Source organism: Macrobrachium rosenbergii, chromosome 30, assembly GCF_040412425.1.
Source record: "Macrobrachium rosenbergii isolate ZJJX-2024 chromosome 30, ASM4041242v1, whole genome shotgun sequence".
NCBI lineage: Eukaryota > Metazoa > Arthropoda > Malacostraca > Decapoda > Palaemonidae > Macrobrachium > Macrobrachium rosenbergii.
In genome coordinates, this window is record NC_089770.1 from 14,493,536 (window position 1) to 14,516,000 (window position 22,465).

Here is a 22,465-nt window from a genome sequence, read left to right on the forward strand (position 1 = left end):
TTGGCTTTTTAAGCTAGCTTTACCGATAAGTAATTGGCTTTTAAAGCTAGCTTTACCTATAATTGGCTTTTTCAAGCTAGCTTTCCCTATAAGTAATTGGATTTTAAAGCTAACTTTACCTGTAATTAATTGGCTTTTTAAGCTAGTTTTATTTTACCAATATTATCTGGCTTTTCAAGCTAGCTTTTACTAATATTAATTGGCTTTTTTAAGCTATCTGTACCAGTAGTTAATTGGCTTTTTCAAACTAGCTTTACCAATAAATAACTGGTTTTTAAAGCTATCAATAAAGACTGTGAAAGTTCCAAATCATATAGTAATTCATATAACCGTTTCTCTGGGCATTTCTTCCATCCTGAGTGCATAACTCTTGTGAGTATTTATTATTATTATTATTTAGTTGCAGATTAATGAGGCACACCCATAACCTTAAACCTCGCCCATTTTTAGGGAGGTAAAACAATGTACAGTAGTTGTTAACAGATGAAAATGAGACACATCTTTCCAAAAAGTGGACTGATAAAGACACACTGCTGTAAAGCTTAAATTTATTCCATTTAATTTAGAACTGCACTGTTCAAGTCCATGATGACCGTAAGCAAATTAGTGAAGCCCTCTTTATATATTTATATATAAAAATTAAAGACAAAAATCACTGAAATATCAGACTGCAATAACAATTGCAAATAAATTTTTTTACTACATCATATGTATATATATAATGTAAACAAAATACAATAAATATAATTTACCACTTTTCTGCAACTAATATTTACAGTAAATAACAATAATAGAAATATGAAATAACTATATTTTTTTACCTTCTAGACACAAATGCTAAACATCAGCTTACACACACATGTACAGTATAATAAACACCATCATTACTGTTCGACTCCTTGCGACCAGCTGCACCAGTACAAATTTATGGCAACGACTAATATACATTGGCCGAGCTTTTAAACGTGTTACAGTCGTTTTTAAACTATAAAAAAATTTATGGCAGGTTATGATCTGAAACATTCCAAGTAAGGTATTATATCTGCATATTTAATTTGAGCTTATTATTGCAAATCTAAATGTTTACTCCTCAGAGAAAAAATGGAAATTGGTGAAAACATCGTGAAATCTTAAGAATCTATATTTAACCTCGCACACACACCAATACCTTACCACAGACAGAACAGATTGTGGCAGTTGCAAATAATTCTACAATTTAAGAAAAATTTATAAAGCCATTACTTTTGTCCAACCATAATGATGATAAAAATGAATTTGAGCCTTTTACTTAAAACTTTACAACCATTCAAGTAGGTTCCCTTGGGGAAATTACCCTTTCCTAGCCCAAAGTAACAAATTTATAACCACAATTTCACATTATAAATTCGTCCAAAAAACAGTAGAGCAATCCACCTGGGAATAATAATCTAAAAATAAGTTTTGTGGGGAATATTTACTTAACTATAGCCACACTGACATACAAGGAAGTGGAATAACATAAGAATCTAGTTAAAATTGGGAAATGAAAAAGACAGAAGAATTATTGGTAAAATGCTAACAAATTGGGAAATACAATACTGTACAGTAAAATAAAGTTATTTGTACAATGCTAAACTTGTGTGATATTCCTCAGCAGCATCAATGTATCGTATGCACTTAGTCTGTCAAGTCCGAAATACAAAGTCTGCACTACTCATATTTCCATGTAACAACTGCTCTTAATGTCATTTTTAACAATTTTTCTTGTGAAATATCTATAATTTATATTTAAACTACTCATTACCAAATCATGATACACATGGAAAATTTGGAAAATTAATCCAAACTAAGTTGAAACTGTGACTGGTATTCATGTAACATAAAAACCAAATTTAACAGCCTAGAAAAAATACTACCTTAAGTTCCTGCAGCCATTTGCCACTAAAACATTTATAAAGAAAAAATTCTGAAAACTATTAAAACAGTTATTGATATCAAAGAAAAATTGTGAAAGCTGTTGAAAAAGTAATCGATATAAAAAAAAGTTCCCAAGAAAAAATTCTGAAAACTAAGGGAATTTAGAAACAACACAGTAAAAGAGGCAAAGAAATGCCTCTTCACTTCAGATAAATATGCAAAGACTGATAAGAAATGTCTTGCTTCTAACAATTATGTAAAGGCTCCTAAAACAATTTTGCATATACTTTCAAAGGGTTTAAAAATGGTAAACTGAAAATGTGATGAACTTAAGAAAGGCAAACATATACGTTGTGCCAGGAGAATGAAGACTCCCTCAAAAATACACTAATGCCACTTCATTATCCGAGTACACATATATTAAATCATAAAATCAAAGACTTCTCCGTTTACTGTAGGAAAATAAAATGAGCTAATGTACTCCAAAACAAGTAATATAGTCATCTATAATTCAAAATATTTGTGCATGTTTCCCTTTAGTGCTTAAAACATCTGTTAAATACTTTTTGTGCCTCAATATTTCATTTAAAAAATACCTTACACGGTTCTTCAATCTTCACTTTTAATGTTTACATCAATATAAAAGAATTCTAATGCTAAATATTCAAAATACAAAAGCATTTTAAGCTACCTATCAAAAGTCATAACAGACCACCTTGTTTACTCTCCAGCCAGAAATTTCAAGAATAACATATGAAGTATTGCAGTACATTTTTAAATATTTACTAAACTCCTGCTTTTTTAAATATTTACAAAAACCTTTCCCATGAAAACAAATATTCACCTACAAACACTTCTCGAAAAAGAAGTTTTTCAATTGTTTAAATAAGCTGTCTGCCATTAGGATGCAACAAACTCTGGACTGGCTAACAGCTAGTTTAACGTCCATGCATTTTCTCAAACATCAAATTGAAGACGCCATGACACTCACACTAAATACAAGGGGGGATTCACTTAGTCACACACAACTAAAAGATAGAAATGACCACTTCATCACAAGCAGCCCCGCATATCGAAAGACTTACCCCTCCGCGGACTTGCAAACTACATGATGTACTTTATGTCCGGCCAAGAGCTCAATGAGATCATTTTTTTTTTTTTTTCCAGATCGACATTCTTCTAAATTTGACACCTTATCAAAATAAGTCTCATTCACACGAACTTGGAACTTTCAATGAGAAAAGTTGTCATCGCCAGAGCCAGTGGGTAGTCAAAATCCGAAAGGTTACTTACTACAATAAATACAGCATTCAATACTGCAATAAAAAAGTTTCTGTATACCAAATATGAAGTTTGGGGGATACAGGATACTTAACTGATTAGGATTCAACATCAATAGTGTAGTTTCTAATTTGTATATTAACAATGAATAAAGGAAACAGGATTTCAATGCTCAACTCCTTAGGAAAATTTTGTGGGCCATCTCTGCTTCACAAGTTAAAAATATCCTTGCAATAAAGGAAAAAGACTGAGATTAAAGCATACAGACTGGTAAAGCATACAGACTGGTAAGACTTCACAAGAAAATAACCCCAAAAATATAAAAAAAAAATTAATTAATTCTTTTTAATATCTAAGTAAAATGCAAGGGTCTAAGTAAAACTTTTCCTGAACATTCCTCCTCCAAAAATGAAGTACCAAAAACAAGAAAATAACTGATGTGGCTTCTCAATTCATAAAACTGGTAACTGTCAATTTTTTAAAGTTTTCTAAATTTGTAAATGAATAAAATCTGTTAGAAATAGATCAATTTATATTTATGACATTCTTATTTCTTGAAATAAATCTAATTAAATCAATGGTATACATGAGATGAGCAATGGAATAGTACTGGGTGTTTACATATGTGAATTTAGGAATGGTTTATTACACTACATTAAACTTTGGTTTTAAGAAAATTTTTAAAGGATTATAAGGGAAAAAATGTCAAAAACTGCCTAAGTTAGTAAAACATGAGTAACTTGCATAATTAAACCAATTACTGTTGGGAAAAATCCTCATAAAATAAGGGCATTACATTAAAGAAGACAAAAGTTTACTTCTAATAATATTTTAGCCTGGAGTTTTCCGTGCTTGTAGAATTGAAATTATACAAAAAAACCATGGCTTTTTACAAGTCAACATCAACTGCAACTTTTCCAAGGACAACTTTCCCTCAAAACCAGTCCTACTCCTTGTAGACCTCAAGTAAAATACGTTCACAGCTCTGCATACGACTTCGTTCTCTTCGACTTCCGAATGAGGGTAGAATTGTATGTCAACATACAGCACTGACAAAACTTATCCTGCATTGAGTGATGAAAACAAGTGTACACGCCATTAATTAGGCCCAAGTAAGAGGACATGCCATTCCTTAAGCCTTGCTTTTTTTTTTTTTTTTTTTTGTAAAGTCTGCACAACACAATAAAGTCTCTACAATATAATACACGGTCTTTTGGACCCTGAATTGTTCTTTTTCTTCTTCTTATGTTCCCTCTGCAAATAAAAGAAATAATGGATTATACAAATAAACAGGTTAATCATCAGTATTAAGTCCAATCAATGTAAAATATGTAAACATTCCAAGCATATCCCTAGAGTATTCAAAACTTAAGTGACCTGCAAAAAAAGTACAAGTACCTGTGCTGTAAACATAAGCAAGACCTCAGAACTACTGTTTATTAACAATAAAGGCAAAGTAAACCCAAAGACTGTGTTTTAAGATTTTTTTTCCAAATAATTACTAGAAATACTTTTAAGACTTGTGTGGTCTTTTAAGATATTCCTTTCATGCAATAAATATAAAATTCAGGCCAAAGGCCAAGTGGTGGGACCTATGAGGTCATTCAGCACCAAAAAAGAAACAGAGTAAAAAGGCTTTAAAGGTGTAACAAGAGGAAAACCTCAGTTGCACAATGAAATAACTGTTAGGAGGGAATGCTGCAAAGAACCTCAAGTAATGTCTACAGCGCATCGCATGAGGTGCACTGATGGCACTAGCCCCATTTGGGGGGATAATCCTCCATTGTGTAAAAATATATATATAAATTTTCCCTAATCTTTAAATCCCCCACTGTAAGTTTATGTTCGAGCATATTACAAACCTGTATTCATTATAGTAGTGAAAATACATTAGGTATATAACAACTCCTCCCTAAAATAAAAATTTTTATACCAGAATTTATTTTTTAAATATTTATGATAGCTGTAGTTCCCCGCATCAGGTAGGAGGACGAGTATGTGAAAACTCAGAAAGTTAAAAGGATCGTATGGTTTGAACCGTCTGATGACCCGTCACTTTCGGGTGCTTCAGACCTCTATTGTTTGACATTCCAGTTTTCTCTGTCCAGATCAGTGGGGAGGTTGGGGGTCGATACATAATAGAGGATAGTATTTAAAAAATAAATTTTATTATAAAAATCTATTTTTCTAAACGAATCTTACCTCTCTCTATTACGATAGCTGACTTGCACATTGAAGAAAGGGTGGGAAAAAGATGTGAGGACAAATAATTATAACCTAGGGAAACACAAAATTCCACCAGGAATAAGATGCTTCTTGCCTAATGATTAGAATCTATCTGCTGGTACTGTTGCCAGGAGAGGACTACTCATTAGGCTGCAAGGACTTCTGAAAGATGCTGGAGGCTCCTTGCAAGGGATACCACTCTCACTTTGATGAAAGTGGGACAAATGGCCTTGTGCCTAGGCCAGCAGAGCAAAGAAGGTAAATGACTGAAGGCTCCTACCTATCTCAAAATAGACACCATACTCCAAAAAATTTCCAAAGTAAACAGGAAAGGCTATAGTACAGGTATCCTAATCCTTCAGGATATGAGTTCCCCTGTCGTAACAAGGGGCAAAAGTAATCTCCATAATCTGTACTGAATCTCTACATCTTGCAAATACAGAGTTGCATCTCCACTGGGCTGCACTGATAACACTCAAGGCTGGAAATTGAAGGTAGTTCCCACTGCTCTCACCTAGCAAAGCTTACCTTCAGGAGTGGTAAGAAAAAGGGTCTAGATTAGCGTGTACTTCTTTGACCAGGCTCTCAAACAGAGACCATGGCATTTTTTGCCATATGTCAATCTGGTTTAGAACACTGTCTGAGGTCCCTAGTCCTTTCCCTTAGAGATCGTGCTATGACTGGACGTAGGGAGGATTTACCCATCTGGCAACAAGGATGACAGACTGGGGACACAAAAGCAAGAGAGAGAGGAAAAAAAAAAGACAAGGAAGAGCCCGAGACTTAATATCTATTCTTTAGCCTGAAGAAGGGCAAAAAGCAAAAGACTGTCTTTGGGAAGTAAGCCTATGTTGCAAGAGAAGCCTGGAATTCCCTGACTTAAAAAAAAAAGAGTTAATTATCAAATCTTTTAGGAAGGCTATTTAAGGCTTACATGGAGGCATACTTGAAACACTTCAGCATTGCATTAAGTCCCAGCCCAGTGGTTTAATTGGATATTAAGGACTCTAGATTTAAGGAACTGAAGGCTTCCTTAATGTCCAGGTTCGCAGAGAGATCCAAAGCAGAATGTCTTCATACAGATGCTAACAAGAAGCAATACCCTTTCATGGCATGAACAGACAAACCTTTAATGTAGCATATTTCATTAGGTTAATAAAGAGGTATGGTTGCAGGAAATTCTCTCATATAGTGCAACAGTCAATCGCCTTCCAGAATCAATGACTGATCTTCTGCACTCCTTGGGAAAAACCTCGTTCGCAAGAGACATCAAGATTCTCCACATGGTCAGCTGAAGCTTGAGGAGGTTCTGGTGAAACTTCATAAATCCAGGGTGCAGGAGAAGATCCCTCCTTAGTGGGAAGGGTCTAGGGTGGTCTGTCAGCTGAGACAGAAAATTTGCAAGGCAACAATTGAGTCATCAAGGTCATGCGTGAATTCCCTGTTAGCCAGAATTTGTCATAACCCTTCGAATCAGAGACAAAGGTGGAAAAGTATAGAAGTCCAGATAAAACCAGTCCAACAGCAGGTGTCTACTGCCCAAGCTTTGGATCCTGAACCAGCAGACAAAAGTAGAATCTAGTGGCAAAATGATCCACACAGGCAGTGCCCTCAACTCCCATCAACCTTTTTAGACTTGTGGATGCCGAGTCCATTCCAAAGACAGAACTTGATCCTCCCTGTTCAGCTGATCTGTCACAAAGGTCATTTCCTGGTGCAACTGATGAAAAGAGAAACATTTCTTCTTTCCGCCCAGGTGAAAATGCAACTTATCAGGAACAAAACTCTTGAGTTGTGCATCTTAATTGCTTAGGTAAACCAGTTCTTGCCCTAAAATAGCTCTTCCAATACAAACAGGATCCTCTCCGCTAAACATCTCCAGTCAAAATATGTGTAGCTCCCATTCCTCTACAGACCAACCCGACAAGTGACTGCTGGCCTCAACCACACCTCAACCTTTAGTCGGTTGACACACCTGAACACCAAGCAAGGTCTGAGTTCTTCAACTGGAGAGACGCACCTTATAAATGACAAGGTCAATGACTCCACCATCTCATGGCCTTCTAAATCCCTGGAGACTAGTAGTACATGAAAATTGGTTTATTTCTTATTCTCTAGATTCTTTAGAAAAAATTGGATTGGCCTCACCCTTAAACTGGATCCAGTTTCTCTAGGGATGCCGTTTGTCTCAGGAAAAACAGCCATTTGGGATATTTATTAATATTCTCCAAAGACTTGCTTATTTAGAAGACTGACTTTGCTCTCTGGCTTCTCCTTGCCTATCTGCTAAACTCAGATAGTATAACAAAAATAAAAACTTAATTTGAAAGCATAAACTTGCTCCATATCAGAGGAATGGTTGGTGCTATCTTGTGTCCTGGTGCCAAAGCAGCTTCCTGTACGTTCTCATGTTCCTGTGCTGACACACAGTTCGGTGAAAGGTAAAACTGAAACTGCCAAATGGGCCAACATCAAAAACCTTGAGAAGGGAAACATAATCCAGTCTGCTCTGGTACTGAGACAGTAGCAATCAAAGAAGAAGGATCCACTTGTCTAACAGGAGAATACGCCTATCAACACCAATTGGGAAGCAGCTTGCGGTGTTCACCCGGACACAGTTGGAGAAAGTGCCTAGAATGCTCAGGAGGAGCTTGTGGTGACAAAGAAAGGGAATGAGACTGACAGCATGATGCGTGAGGAGAGTGGGAACTACAATGTGTGCCCATGCCTTACATGTCCCCAATGGTGAACATGAGACAGAAAGAGGAGCATGATACAAGCTCCTACTTTTGCCATCTGCATGAAAAAGTGGCACTGTCTTCTGAGATGTCAAATGTTGATGAGGACACCTGAGCAAAGAAGGAGAATGGGGGAACAAATGCATTTACACACCCGACTGTGCCTACTCGCACAAACCTCCTACACATTCATAAATGACATGAAGACGAACTGGCATAACCAGACTTCCTAGGAGAATGAGAAGTAGAACACGAACGCCTGGCACCAGGTGAACACCCAGTGTTAGGTGAGAGCCCGGCGCCAGGAGAGCACCTCCAAGAGAATACCGAATCCTCTTGCAAGGACCATAGGAATGTCCCAGATAGGGATCGCTAGGAGTATGCAGCCTCCAGCAAGTAGGAAATACAGAATCAGATATCGAGTGCTGTGACCATCGTCAACTGAAGAGTAAAGCTAGGTATACACCCTCTTACCTTAGACTCGAAACCATTTGTCTTATCCTCTTTGGATGACATCCTATATAAAGTATTGACAAAAACCAAGATAAGCCAAATCCAAATTCCAGAAAACGATGTAATCGTTAACGATACAGAGTAAATAACACTCAATACATCCACGTGGGCTGGCAACTGAGAAAAAGCTGAATGGTAAACAACAGACTCTTGAATCAACCAAAAGGGATGGGTCAATATACGGTTCAAACTATCGAAACCAGAATTACTGCAGTGGACTGCCCTTGTTTCATAAAAAAAAAAAATTATATCCGAGTTCTACAATGAATTGCATCATACACAGAGAAAGCTATCAATATTTTTTTTTTTTTTTTGCATTTTAAAATGTAACTTTTTAATAAATTGTATTGCAGGTAAATAAGAACAGTTAAAATGTCTACTTAATAAGGTTTTCTACAGAAAGAAATTCAACAAAGGAAGAACTGTTAGAAAAATCTATAATAAAAGTAGTGTACATAGCACTACTTACATCTTTCCTAATTTCTCTAACTAAGGTGTAAAAGGCATCGTCAACTCCCATGCGAGTCTTGGCCGAAGTCTCAATAAACGGAATGTCATAGTTTCTTGCAACTTCTCGCGCCTGTTGCATGTCCATGGCACGCACCTGCAGGTCACACTTGTTTCCCACCACTGGAAAAAGAAAGTAGATACAGAACACTGTAATCTAAAATGAACTGGAAGTATCCTAATACGTTTGGACCATCACATTCATATATTTACCAACATCCACAGTCAAAAATAAATATCATACATGTACGACGCATCTACACTAAAATAGGAGAAAAAAAAGAAGTAATAATTAATACCACCAGAAAATGACACTTACAAACCATGGGAACAACATCTGCATCCTTGACTCGTTTTATTTGTTCGCGATAAGTGCTAATGTCTTCGAAAGATTTAGCATTATTGACAGCAAAAACCAGAAGGAAACCTTCTCCTGTCCGCATATATTGGTCACGCATCGCACTGAAACAAAAACAAATTTTATAACTACAGGAAGATACAGCATAACACATGAATACACATGAAATATCCTTCTAGTTGTTTTCCTTACACAACTACTTTACAAAATCCATTCTGTAGTTTCCCAATGGTAGTCAGGAATCTACAAAGAAAATAAAAGTTGCTGTACGTGGCAGGCATCCATCAACAGTGCTAGTGTCCTCCATCTACAGTACCATGAAAACAATAGTCTGCACTTTTATTTAGTCTTACATTTGTGACAGCCCCAAGCTAGGCACATGCCTATTATACTTACAGCTACTCCCACTAAAACTGAAATGCAATATCTTCTTAGTTTTCCCTTCATATTTGACTGTAGATCAGTAGGTTCAAATTTATTCCTCAGCAAGGCCAAAAAGCAGTTATACATACAAGGATATCTATTTGGTAACACTAATGTGTAATATTCACTTTCAATTGTCGAAAACTCTGATATATCTATTTTTGGTGTCATGTAATACATATTCCTTTCATGGAAGGACAAATTAAAATTTTAAAAAATCCTGTAACAAAAATTCTAATAAATTATGGACTGTTATTCTACAAGTTTGTCAACAAAATATGTACGAGTCCCTCTTGTAACATCTGGACAACTAGCAGGTAGATGTATAACAAACTACAGCACAATGCAACGCATACCTATATTCTTCTTGGCCAGCTGTATCAAGGATGTCTAGAAGACAGGTTTCTCCATCAATCACGACTTGCTTTCGATAAGAATCTTCTATCGTGGGATCATACTCATCAACAAAACTGGAATAAAAAATTCATAGTGCTGAGAAAAGGCTTGGGGTCCACAAATTTCAAGAGGACATGAAAATAAGCAAACTAATTACAGTAAACTACTTAATAAGAGGAGTACCAAAGAGTGAAATCTGCAAGTAAAATGGCTGTTTCTTCAATTCTGTGAGTATTATCATTATCAAAATATATTTTTCTTTAAACCCCACAGAACTGACCAGACATACCAATTGAACACAAAGGGAGATTCCCATATCAATACAAAACAAAGCTAAACAATATTAAGATTTATCACATTATTCACTACTGCAAAATCTGTCCTTGTTCCCCTAACCACCCCATAAACATAAATAATGCCAACTTCTGTATTCCCCTATGTATGATTACCAAAGGAAACTGACAGCTTTAACCAATAAGAAAAGCCATTATTCTATCATGCCAATTTTTAAGTGATACTGTTATATACAGAATATATACTGCATATAATTCTTGCCAAGCAATTTTTAAGTGATACTATTATATACAATACAGGCAGTCCTCGGTTACGGGGGTTCTGTTCTGGGGGTGTGATGATAACCAAAAATTGCCACTAACCGAAGATCGGCGATTTCCGGCGCCTTTTTGGTGATTTTCAGGCTTATCAGCGCCGAAAAGTGACGATTTTCAGTTATTGGCACCTCTGTTAGGTATGTATTTGGCGCTTCTTGGAGGAAAGATTAGGGTGGAAGCGTGTCCAGCGAGAAAGGTGAAGTCAGGTTGACAGCTGGGCGGCCATATTGGTCGATGGCAAGAAGCTCTGGGACACTCACGGGGAGTAAACCAAGAGTGACCGACCTTCCTTGTCAGTCAGATCCATATTATCATTAGGCGGAAGTGTGGAGTTTTTTATAGCTAATTTTTACAGAATACCTGAAAGCTCTTGTTCAGCATTTGTTGTACGGCAAGATACAACAAGTTTACAAGATCCTACTCCGGACATTCATCGGTCAGTGAATTTCAAATTATACATTTCTAATTTCCATAATTTACTCATAGAATTAGTGTACAATGACGTCTAGTAAACCTTGGTGTATACAGCTTTTAAAAAAATCCAGGTGGATATGTTCATGACCTAAAAATGTGTACAATCCATTTCCCCACATTTTTTCTTATTTAGGTACCTTTAGCAGACAATTCATTGGTTTGTTGTAAGCATGACAGAACTTTTTCAAGCCAGGTAAAAATAGCTAAGAATTTTTAACTAATAATAATAATAATAATAATAATAATAATAATAATAATAATAATAATAATAATAATAATAATTGATGTCGAAAATAGAAGTTTCAGAAGTAAGGGTTAGTGTGTGCGTTTAAATCATTGGCGGTTATTGTAAGTTGTTTTTACTAGGCTTAGTTGACTAGTGGCATGTTCGCCTTCCCAGAATCGTCCAGCTTTTAATCCTATAACCCATGTGGACTAATCCTATGGTCAGTATAAGCAGCTCAGAATTTTTTGACCGAGACAGATGCCATAAAATTTGCCTGCAGGTGATTACTGTTTTGGTTTTTAAGCTCTGTTGGCGTGTTGGCTTTGTATTCAACCGAACTCTTCAGAATTTTATATTTTGTAGCCACCCGCTGTCGTCTTCCCTGCTGAGTTTGATTAAATAAAGCGAGGAATACTGAAGAAAAGGCGTCAGAATCGTACTGTCTGACAATTGTAATGATTCACCTGTATCCCAGTTGATGTGCTTCTTTGCAACTTTTCCCCTAATGTTCCGACGGTGGGAATCATTGAAAGGAAAGCGAAACATTAAAACGTAAGCTTGATAACAGTGAGATGAAACATTGCTTCAAAAAGAAAATCAAAGTGCTTCAACAATCAAATGGCGTCTGGCAAAAAGAAATGCTGATTTGAAAAGTGTTCTATCAGAGCTTGAGAAAAAAAGGTTCATGAGTGAAGATAGCATTAATCTACTAGAAAATTGTGCTGGTGGTGTTTGGATCTTCTACTGCGACAGATTGCTAAAGCATAGTAATAAGCCTGTTCCAAAATCTTATTCTCCTGAACTGAGGAGCTTTGCACTGACACTTTACTTTTTATTCCCCGCATCGTGTCGCTATGTTAGAAAGATGTTTGAGACTTGTTTTCATCCGAGAACAATCCAAAGTGGTATGAGAGTGTAGATGGCAACCAGGCTTTCTAAGCCTGTTTTTTCAGCCTTAAAATTGCGATCTGAAGTTGCAACTAAAGCTGGAAAACCTTTGCTCTGTGCTTTACTCATGGATGAATAGCCATTAGAAAACATGTGGAATGGGATGGAAAGAGGTGTTGGGCTATATTGGCTTGTGGGTACAGAATTGGATGAACGACACTGACAGTCTGCCAGTTGCAAGGGAGGCTTACTTTCATGATCGTGTCAGTGAATGATAGCTGGAAGCCTGGTTGGCTATTTTTGATAGCAGATTAGGGGCAGAGAAAAGGAAATCTAGTCCAACAGTGCTTGGACTAAGCTCCATTCAGTTGAGTTACAGTTATATCTTTTAACTCATGATAGAGCATCCTCAAATTTGTCTATGATTAAATACCTGGTTGCACTTTTGAAAGTGATACCGTTGAATCTGCCTTTCCTCATCCTGTGACAAAGAAACCTGTCTGCATATTCTTAGACCCATGTCATATGCTTTAAGCTTGTAGCAATTGCTTTGGAGATAAGAAAACTTTTTTAATTGATAAAGACAGTAATTTTTGGAAATGGAAATACATTGAATTGCTGCACGACCTCCAAGAAAAGGAAGAACTTCATTTAGCCAACAAACTACGGGGCTGCACATATTGCGTGATCAGGAAAAAATTAATGTTAAGTTAGCAGCACAATTGCTTAGTGAATCGTTGGAACCTCTTTGAGATATTGTCTCGATGAAAATATAGGTGAATTTAGTGGTTGTAGTTTACTTATTGGACTTTATTGTGCTCTTTAATAACCTTTTGACATAATGAACTCTAGAAATTTGAAATCTAGGGTCTACAAATGTCCAGTTCAGAAGAGAAATATTGACCAAATAAAGGATTTTCTTGTAATAGCTGAAACGTATATTAGATCATTAAAATTTAGTGATGGCAAGATATAATAAACACAAAAGAAAAAACTGATTTCTTGGTTTTCTCTTTTGTATAAGAAGTCTCCAAATTATCTATGAAAGATATATTTCGGCTTTTGAGGCACTATTGACATTTCTGTTGACTTACAAATTAAGTCAAGACCATATTGAGCTTTTTGGACAAATAAGGAGTATGGGGAGCTAACAACAATCCCACAGTTAGACAACCAGCTGCCTATAAAGCTACTTGTGCATAACGACATAATGGATGTTGTTAAAGGCAACTGTTTACCATTAAAACCGTGCAATATTAACAGTTGCAAGTACATATGGAAATAATGCATCTATAAGAGGTATAAATATGTCTCTTTGAGAAATAAAGTTTTAGATGAGTGCATACTTGATGAGACAAACAGCAGTGATGATGAATAATTATGTTTACATTCAGCAATACCCATTTGACAAATACCAAACCACATTGTTGTATATATTATGGGTTTGTGGCATTTTCTTTGAAAAAGGGTTTACATTGTGAAATATGCATTGATGCATTAACCATGTCGAATGGCAGTGATCGCCATTCTCTTATTAAACTGAAAACCAAAGGAAAATTGATAAACCCATCAGATGATGTAATAGACATATGTATAATTTGTGAGAAGAAACTAAGAGAAATGATGTCCTGTAAAAATCTTTAGTAAAAAAAATTTTCAAGTTAGTGCATCAGTTTTAGCAGTCTATAAAGACAAAAGAAATCTTTACTAACTTTGGGTATCATGTACGATACTGATCTCTTGGACAATCATATACATTTATTAACAAAAGCAATTGCTGAAAAATATTTGAATGTAAGGTACCATTACGTTTGGAAAACGACTAACTGCTAAGCTGCAAACTCAAGTTTCAGTGAAGAGTAGACAATCATACACAAAACTTATCCAGTTTAGCAGCCAATGATTTCATGTGAATTGCATGTTTTTTTTTTTCTTTCTTTTTCATGAGTAAAATGATCGTGCTTTGATTTCTTTATGTTTTACCAGCACTATTGTAAATATTTCCTTAATAAACAACAGTAAATACTGACGTATTTAGTGAAGAGTTTGAGTTACCCAAAGTGTCCCACGCCTGCTTCTTGCCACGACTGGGCGTGGCCAGTACCTGTCAACCTGGCTTCACCCAGGAGTACGGCTTAATCCCCTCACCCCGTCTCCAGGCCAATATTCTACCTCTATGATTGGCGCCAATACCCAATTATTGGCGCCGATAGGTGGAAATCAGCGATTTTTGTCGCTAAACAACCGCCATAAAACTGGATCGTCATTAACCAAGCCCACCGTTAACCGGGACTGCCTGTATATATATATATATATATATATATATATATATATATATATATATATATATATATATATATATATATATATATATATATATATATATATATATATATATATAATTCTTATAAGCCAATTTCTAAGTGATACTATTATATGTATATATAACCTAATTCTTGCCAGCAACTTTTTACGATTAGTCATAAGTGACACTACATATACTGGGACACTTACTGATTCTGGATAAGCTGAATGGTGAGCGCACTCTTGCCAACGCCTCCCGCTGTTGAAAAACAGGTTTCAATAGTTGTGCTGGCACTCTAATGCAATAGCATGTAATGTAATTTACAGCTGAACATAAGGCATTTCATATCACAATCATATGTATCCATTATATTAACATCATATATCAAAATAAGAAACAAATCATGCAACATATTAAATCAGCAAGCACAGTTTAACATGTGTAAAAGTTAACAAAGGATTTTTAACCTTTTCAATAAATACAACCGTAAAAATTTTTGCATTATTCACCAACAGAAATTTGTGACATTCATATCATTACACACATTTTGGCCTACCTCTGGCCTACCTCCCGCATATTTAAAAGATTTTTATTCTAGAAATATGAATAAAACCTTACTTGCTTAATAATCAAGGGCAAATAAGTGGGATGCTGCAATTCTACAATAAACAAGGTATCTTCAGCTGCTTCTGCCAGTACTGTATAGGAATACTTTCATCTGATCAGGGATTATACTACAGTACATACTTGTTACCGAGTGAGCTAAAGCAATCGATCATAGGCAACACCCAAACAGAGGGGTTGCTTTACTTACAACACTCTCCTAACTGAATAGATTACTTCATCCAAGCTAGAATTTATATGATCCATTATGTGTTCCTGCAATTTTAATAACTTGGACGTCATTTTCTAACATCACGTTTAATACTACAGTACTTAGTTTGCTAAGAGTTTCACCTTGCCTACAAACTAAACTAGCAAATTTTGAAAGTAATTTATATCTTTCCTAACATACAAACCTGAAGTTCTTTACATAGGATGTAGCTTGCAAACGCAAGCTGGAATGGCCGTTTAACTTCCAGACAAGGTTGGTAACTACCAGGGTAGGGGGAAGCCCCGCTCACCTCTCGGTCTGCACTCCCCTTTGCCTCCTGGCCCAGGTAACAGAATGAGGGATGGATGAGGTGGGATGACATTTTCATAATAAATACTTATCAATTACATAGCTAACACTTCTACTCGTGCAGCAGCCTTTTAAAAATTTGCGGTAGCATTTCTATTTTTTTCGTGTAGGTGACAGGCCCACCCACTATCAGAGCACTCTGGAAACAACTTGGCACTTGGCAGGCAAGCTCAATTTTGTTTGTGCCCCTATGTCCACAAGAGGGGAGAAGGGTGGGTTCCAATTCTTTAATTATTTGGTAAGTATACATTAAACTTAATTTTATTAGGAAAATGTCATTTTCATTTAAGTAACTTACCAAGTAATTATATAGTTTAATCCCACATTGAATGGAGATGGGATACATGGACATACAGTATTCTACCCCAAAACATTAAAGCATGGTAATGACTTTGAAATAGAAAAATGTGCCAGCATTGATACAATACTTTTTGTTTCCTTACCTGGTAAGAGAGATACTGCAGGTGAATACTGCCTCTGGTTGGTGCTCATCTTAACTTGTTGTGGCATGGTGGTTGAGCTGTGGCTCGCCTCTTAAGTGGGAGCTTTGCAGCTGAGGATAAGCCTGATGGCTAGCAAAGCAAATAAAAGTGCCCTTGCCCTAGGCACATTACCAAAATTAAAAACAACCAGACAACGCTGTCACCTACTCTGAAAAAACAGCAACCCATCCACTAAGACTGGTGGGTACTCCAGGTACACTGTACCCCCCAGACCTCCCCAAAACCTCAAAAAAACCTACACCAAGACAAAAGATAGGAGAAAAAGAGTGCTTCCTATGAATCCTCACCAGTAGCATGCCAGCCACCGATAACGGCCCAAAGTCACTGTTTCCACCTCCTTCAAATAGTGAGATGAAAAAATAGACCTGCACTTCCAGTAGGTCGACTGAAGAATGGAAGCTAGGAAAACATTGTGCCTGAAAGCCAATGAGGTAGATACTGCTCTGCTGTCATGAGCTTTCACTTAAATTGGCAACATGTCTTCCTGGATCTGCGAATGTGCCTCTGAAATCAAGTCCCTAAGGAAGAACGACAAGGCGTTCTTAGACAGAGGACAAGAAGAAGTATATCTTAGTTTAACCAGACCACTGAGCTGATTAACAGCTCTCCTAGGACTGGCCCGAGTTCTTAACTCAGCACCAGAGGTCACTGGATGACCTCTGATTTTTTCTGTCCTACTCAGATAGTACCTCAGAGCTCTGACCGGACAAAGTACTCTCTCTTCTTCCTCAGGGCCAACGATGTCCATTAAATTCCTAATGGTAAAAGAACGAGGCCAGGGCTTGGTCAGGTCCTCATTTTTGGCCAAAAAACCTAGGGTAAAGTAGCAAACTGCATCTCCTAGGGAAAACCCTACCCTTTTATCAATGGTTTGAATTTTGCTAATGCGTTTTGCAGTAGCTAAGGCAAAGAGGAAGAGAGTCTTTCGAGTGAGGTTCCTAAGAGTAGTGGAACAAAGGGTTCAAAAGAGGGACCTGTAAGCCACTTCAAGACTACGTCCAGGTTCCAAGATAACAGACTACCCTTCCTCTGTTTTGACGTATCAAAGGACTTGATCAGGTCGTTAATATCCGAGTTTGACAAAAGATCCAGGCCTCTATGTTTAAAAACTGAGCTAAGCATAGCTCAATACCCTTAATGGTGGAGAAAGACAAATTCCTAGACTTCCTCAGATAAAAAGGAAATCAGCAATCTGCATTACATGTCTCAGAAGAAGAGACATTATGATCGAGGCACCATCGTTGGAAAACTGCCTACTCGGCCTGGTAGATGAGGCTAGAAGATTTTCGCCTGCATCGTGCAATAGCCTCTGCAGCTCCTCTTGAAAAGTCTTTCACGCTGACAAGCTTGCGGACAGTCTGAAGCCTGTCAGAGCAAGAGTGGATGACCCTTGGTGGTGCCTTCTGAAGTGGGGTTGTTTGAGTAAAGACGGTTTTTGGGGAAGGAGTCTTGGAAAATCCACCAATAACTGAAGGAGGTTTGAGAACCATTCCTTCAGGGGCCAAAACAGGGCTACGAGGGTCACAGTTATGTTGTGGTGTGCTTGAAATTTGCTTTTCACCTCCCTGACCATGCTGAAGGGTGGAAAAGCATATAGATCCAGATTGGACCAGTCTTGCAAAAGATCTGGGGCTGGAGAGCAAAAAAGAGGAAGGTGATGGTTCTTGGAGGTGGCAAACAGGTCTAATGTTGGTTTGTCCCACAGTTTCCAAAGATCCAGACAGACCAGGGAATCCAAGGTCCATTCAGTGGAAAGGACCTGGTTCCAACAGCTCAGCTCGTCCGCCAAAATGTTTCATTTCCCTTGGATGAATCGGATGGCCAGTCACTTGATTCTGATCTGTCCACAGGAGTAGATCTCCTGATGCCTAGCAGAGAGTAAAGGAATGAGTGCCGCCTTGTTCCCGGGTATAAGGCAGTCCCCGCTTACTGGCGACATCGGATAATGGCATTTCAGTGTTACGGTGCTTGGCCAGTGATGTTGCTAAACAGATTTTCAGTGCCAATCTGCAGTTAACAGCATCATTGAGTGGGCATTTTGGCACTGATCTCTGGTTAACGGAGCTATTACTGCCGATTTTCAGTTAGCAGCGTTAACCAGGGAATTCCTTATGCTAAGACTGTGGTAATGTCCGCATGGAGTACCACTGTCTCACTGCGGACCATGGTCAAGAAACACTGAAGGCTAGATGAACCGCTTTCAGGTTCCTGACATTTATACGTACACTTTGTTGCTCTAGGGTCCACGTGCCAGATACTTCCTGATTCCCCAGTAGAGCTCCCAGCCTAAGTCCAAGGCATCTGAATAAAATTCTAGGTCAGGGCTCAGATGTTGAAGGGACTTCCCATCCGGCAGTCTTTCTTTGGACAGCCACCATTGCAGGTCTGCTTTGATCTAAGGGATGATCGTAAATATGTAAGTGTCCGGCTGTGTTTTCCTGTCCAAGTTGGCCTTTGGGAAGAATTGGAGAACCCTCACAATGCAGTCTGCCTAGCTCGACAAACATCTTTATGGATGCCAACATCCCAGCAGACTCATCCACTGTTGAGCTGAGCAAGATGAAAGGACTAGAAACCTGTGGAGTGTCTGTTACTCTATAACTGAGTTAAGAAAAGGAAAAACCATTCCTCCCATTAGCCTCGGAGAGGGTTATCAAGAGAGGAAACAATTCTGACGCACCATCAAGAAACTCTGCCTCTTTAAGATTATTATTTATCTATTATCAATATCATTAAATGTCCTAAATGGTGATAGAGGTGTAGAATGTAATATCTGTTATAGAGTGAATATATCCACCCCTACGTCTTAAAGGTTGCCCACGAAGCCATTAGGCCAGTATTTGTTTTGTGTATGACAGCCTAACCTAAGGTATTTAGGCCTATGGTACCCTAGTCTAAGGTATTGTAAACACAGGATAACAAAGACGAAGATGACTTCCTTCTCCTCTTCTTAGCCTTCTTATTCTTCCCAAGTGTGGCCTTCAACAAGTGTTTGGAGGAGGACATCACCCAGGGTCAAACTAGACGGCAGAACCTGGGGATACATCACCGATGCTGTATGTGGAGTCGCCAAGGAAGTAGGGGTAGTCCTAGAGCTGGATACTGTCACTGAAGTCGTCATGGTCACGGTAGAAGCAGCCTTCAAGTGATCAATCAAGACAGACACACTTGGCTCCCCCAAAGAGGACTGAGAAAGGCTACAACTCCCTCACCCCCTCGGCTTCCACAGCACCTGCAACAAAAGTGGGGTTAGGTGAGGGAGCTTTCCTTTGCCCAGAGAACGAGCGTCCACCCAAGGAAAACTTCTCCGGGCGTGCAAAGATTCCCAGAGGAGTTGGGTTGGTCACCTTATCATCCTTGGTGGCTTTCTGCCAAAGTAGCAGTAGGAGTTGGCGAAGGGGAAATGCCTCCCTTGGGAATGGTAATAGTGGGTGGAAGTTTGGCTGGAGAGAAGAAGGAAGCCAAGAGAACCTTCAGTGTCACAGGTAGAGTATTGCACTCCGAATGCAATGGAGACATCTTCTTCTCTCTCTTCTTCCTTCACCCACTGTTCAGAAGGCCAAACCCAGCACTCTGAACATGGGCTGTTCTGGTTAGACTCATGTCTACGACATGATACACACAGAGAATGAGGGTCAACTTCAATAGATGAGAGGAACCTGTTACACAGCCTGTCCTTCCCTGGACAACACATGAACACCTGCAGTTTCCTCTCCAAGGATGGCTTAAGTGATTGTGGGGTTTGCATTGCAATAAAAAACAACAATCACACAAAGTATATTTCAATCAGACAACAAAAGCTTAAGAAAGCAAACGGCAATCAGTCAGAGACGTCTTCCCATGTCAGCATCCAAAAGCAAAGTGGAGTGCATTATGACAAGTGGGCAAGGCTTCCCCCCACCTGTTGGTAGTTAAAGGAACTAGTCTGAATGTTGAGTGGCTGTTCAAATTCATGTCTGTAAGTTAAATCCTATGTAAAGAACAAAAGTCTGTACAGGCAGTTTCCGGTTTAAGACAGAGGTTCCGTTCCTGCGCCACGTCGTAAGCCGATAATCGTCAAAGCCAAAAAATCAACAAAAATCTAAAAAATCCAAAGAAAACTTTCCTTTTAATATTTTAGGCATTGCATTATGTAAAATTATGAGATTTTCATCAAAAAACCTCCCAAATTTTGATTATTCTGCCTGCATTTGTATTTGTTTACCCGGGGGCTGCCTGTATTTGAATAAAAAACCATTATACTATTTTTGTCTCCTGGGATGAGGTTGGCCAATTACAATTCAAACAATTTGACAGCATTTGCAAAAGATGCAATAGTCATAAGGATATTAGAATATTTACACAAATGGACTTTTAATTAAAATTATTTTTCTAAAAATCAACCTCTTAAGTTTCTCTAAAGCATGGCAGTGGTATTTACAGGGTACATCTTAACCTCACCTATCCACCTACCTTATTATCTTAATATTATTTAAGAGAGGCTGAATCGTCACCATTACTTGGCATTTTAAGAAACAACACTTATAGGAAACATTAGTTCCCACATATTTGTAAACCAATTGTTAATATTTTTTTAAATTTTTTTTTACTTATTTAGACACAATGAGATTGATGGTTTTTGAGTGCCATGGAAGTTATCTATCGAGTGTTCAAGTCAGGTTACAATGGAGGGTACTGGGTCTTGACCAAAATGTAAGGACCCAACACCCTTCATTACATGATACTGCATTAGGCAAGGTTAGGTTAGGAAGCATCCCTGCACTTTAGACACTTTTATGGTATTCAAGGCCAGGTTAGGTGGAGAAGGATCCTTTGCCCAACTGGCCAAGTATAGATAGGTAGACATTTATAAAATTTTTTGTCAGAAATTTTAAGTTCCCAAGACTAAACTAAAATTCTTTATCAATTTAAAACGTCTCAATCTGATTAAAACAAGTGATACAATCCTATGCCTTAAAGAAAAAGTCTTATTCTTTCTACCAGGCTAAATTACCTCAGTAGTATTTTCAAGGATCTGATAAACAATGAATCAGCCCTTCTCTGAAATTCAAGATATGTGCATTTCCATTAAAATGCACTGCAGAGTAACATTTATCCACCAAATATCACAGTACGGTATGGCATCCTCCTTAAAAACCTGTATGTAATTACATACAGATCTGGCATCCTAAATTAGATCATTTTAGGTTAGGATGCATCCCTACACCAATTCTTCTTACATTTGTGTATTTTATTATACTATTATACTATTTTTGGTCATTATGACTGTTGGTATGTATAAACTATGCATTTTCAAGATCAATTTTTTACGATTCATGCATTTTCCACTTTTCTGACTCATTCATTACACTTGCTTTTGGTTATCCTCTAAAATAAAACCGTTTCCTGCTCGGGTCCCCCGTTACAGTAGGGTATGAGGAGAAGGGTGAAAAGCATAAAAAAACAAGTGACCTACAGAAATTATTAGAAATGTATACAATGCACAATAATCTGTCGGAAAAAATGTGTGGCTTGTGTATTTGGCCATTAAAGAAAGTATCATAGTATTATATATTAATCTCTCCCAATCTGGTAAAAAAGAACACCACTACTGTAGCATGGTTCCCACCAGTTGCTGACCGGAATATTTATTGCCTTTTGTTCTTGTTTTCGCTCACGTTTATGTCTTATATTTACATTTGTGATACTTTCCATCTTTTGTTTATATTGTGACATTCATACCCAAGGGCTGGGACTAAAAACGATACCCATTTATCATGTGAACTGGTAGTTACCGATCCAGAGGGGCGCGGTAGTAGCATTCAGTTTTACAAGCTACGCTAGCCTAGTACAAACTGCATTATGCGGATAAAATCAGATGACAAAATATAGGCCTTCAATCCAATCGATACAGACACTAAGCCATTCTGAGCTTCTCGTTAAGTCTCAAAATTATGT

General features: G+C 37.7%; 1 protein-coding gene across 1 annotated transcript in view; it reads right to left on the bottom strand.

Annotated features, from left to right (window-relative positions):
* Positions 1 to 534: 534 nt before the first annotated feature.
* The window catches only part of LOC136855064 (ras-like protein 1), a 22,780-nt gene continuing 849 nt past the window's right edge, over positions 535 to 22,465 (bottom strand). The window contains exons 2-6 of the mRNA XM_067131841.1: positions 15,052 to 15,100; positions 10,299 to 10,412; positions 9,481 to 9,623; positions 9,124 to 9,284; positions 535 to 4,431 (exon numbers count right to left, since the gene is read on the bottom strand). Coding sequence (XP_066987942.1) covers positions 4,369 to 4,431; positions 9,124 to 9,284; positions 9,481 to 9,623; positions 10,299 to 10,412; positions 15,052 to 15,100 — 530 coding nt within the window. The 3' untranslated portion in view covers positions 535 to 4,368. The remainder of the gene's footprint in view (positions 4,432 to 9,123; positions 9,285 to 9,480; positions 9,624 to 10,298; positions 10,413 to 15,051; positions 15,101 to 22,465) is intronic.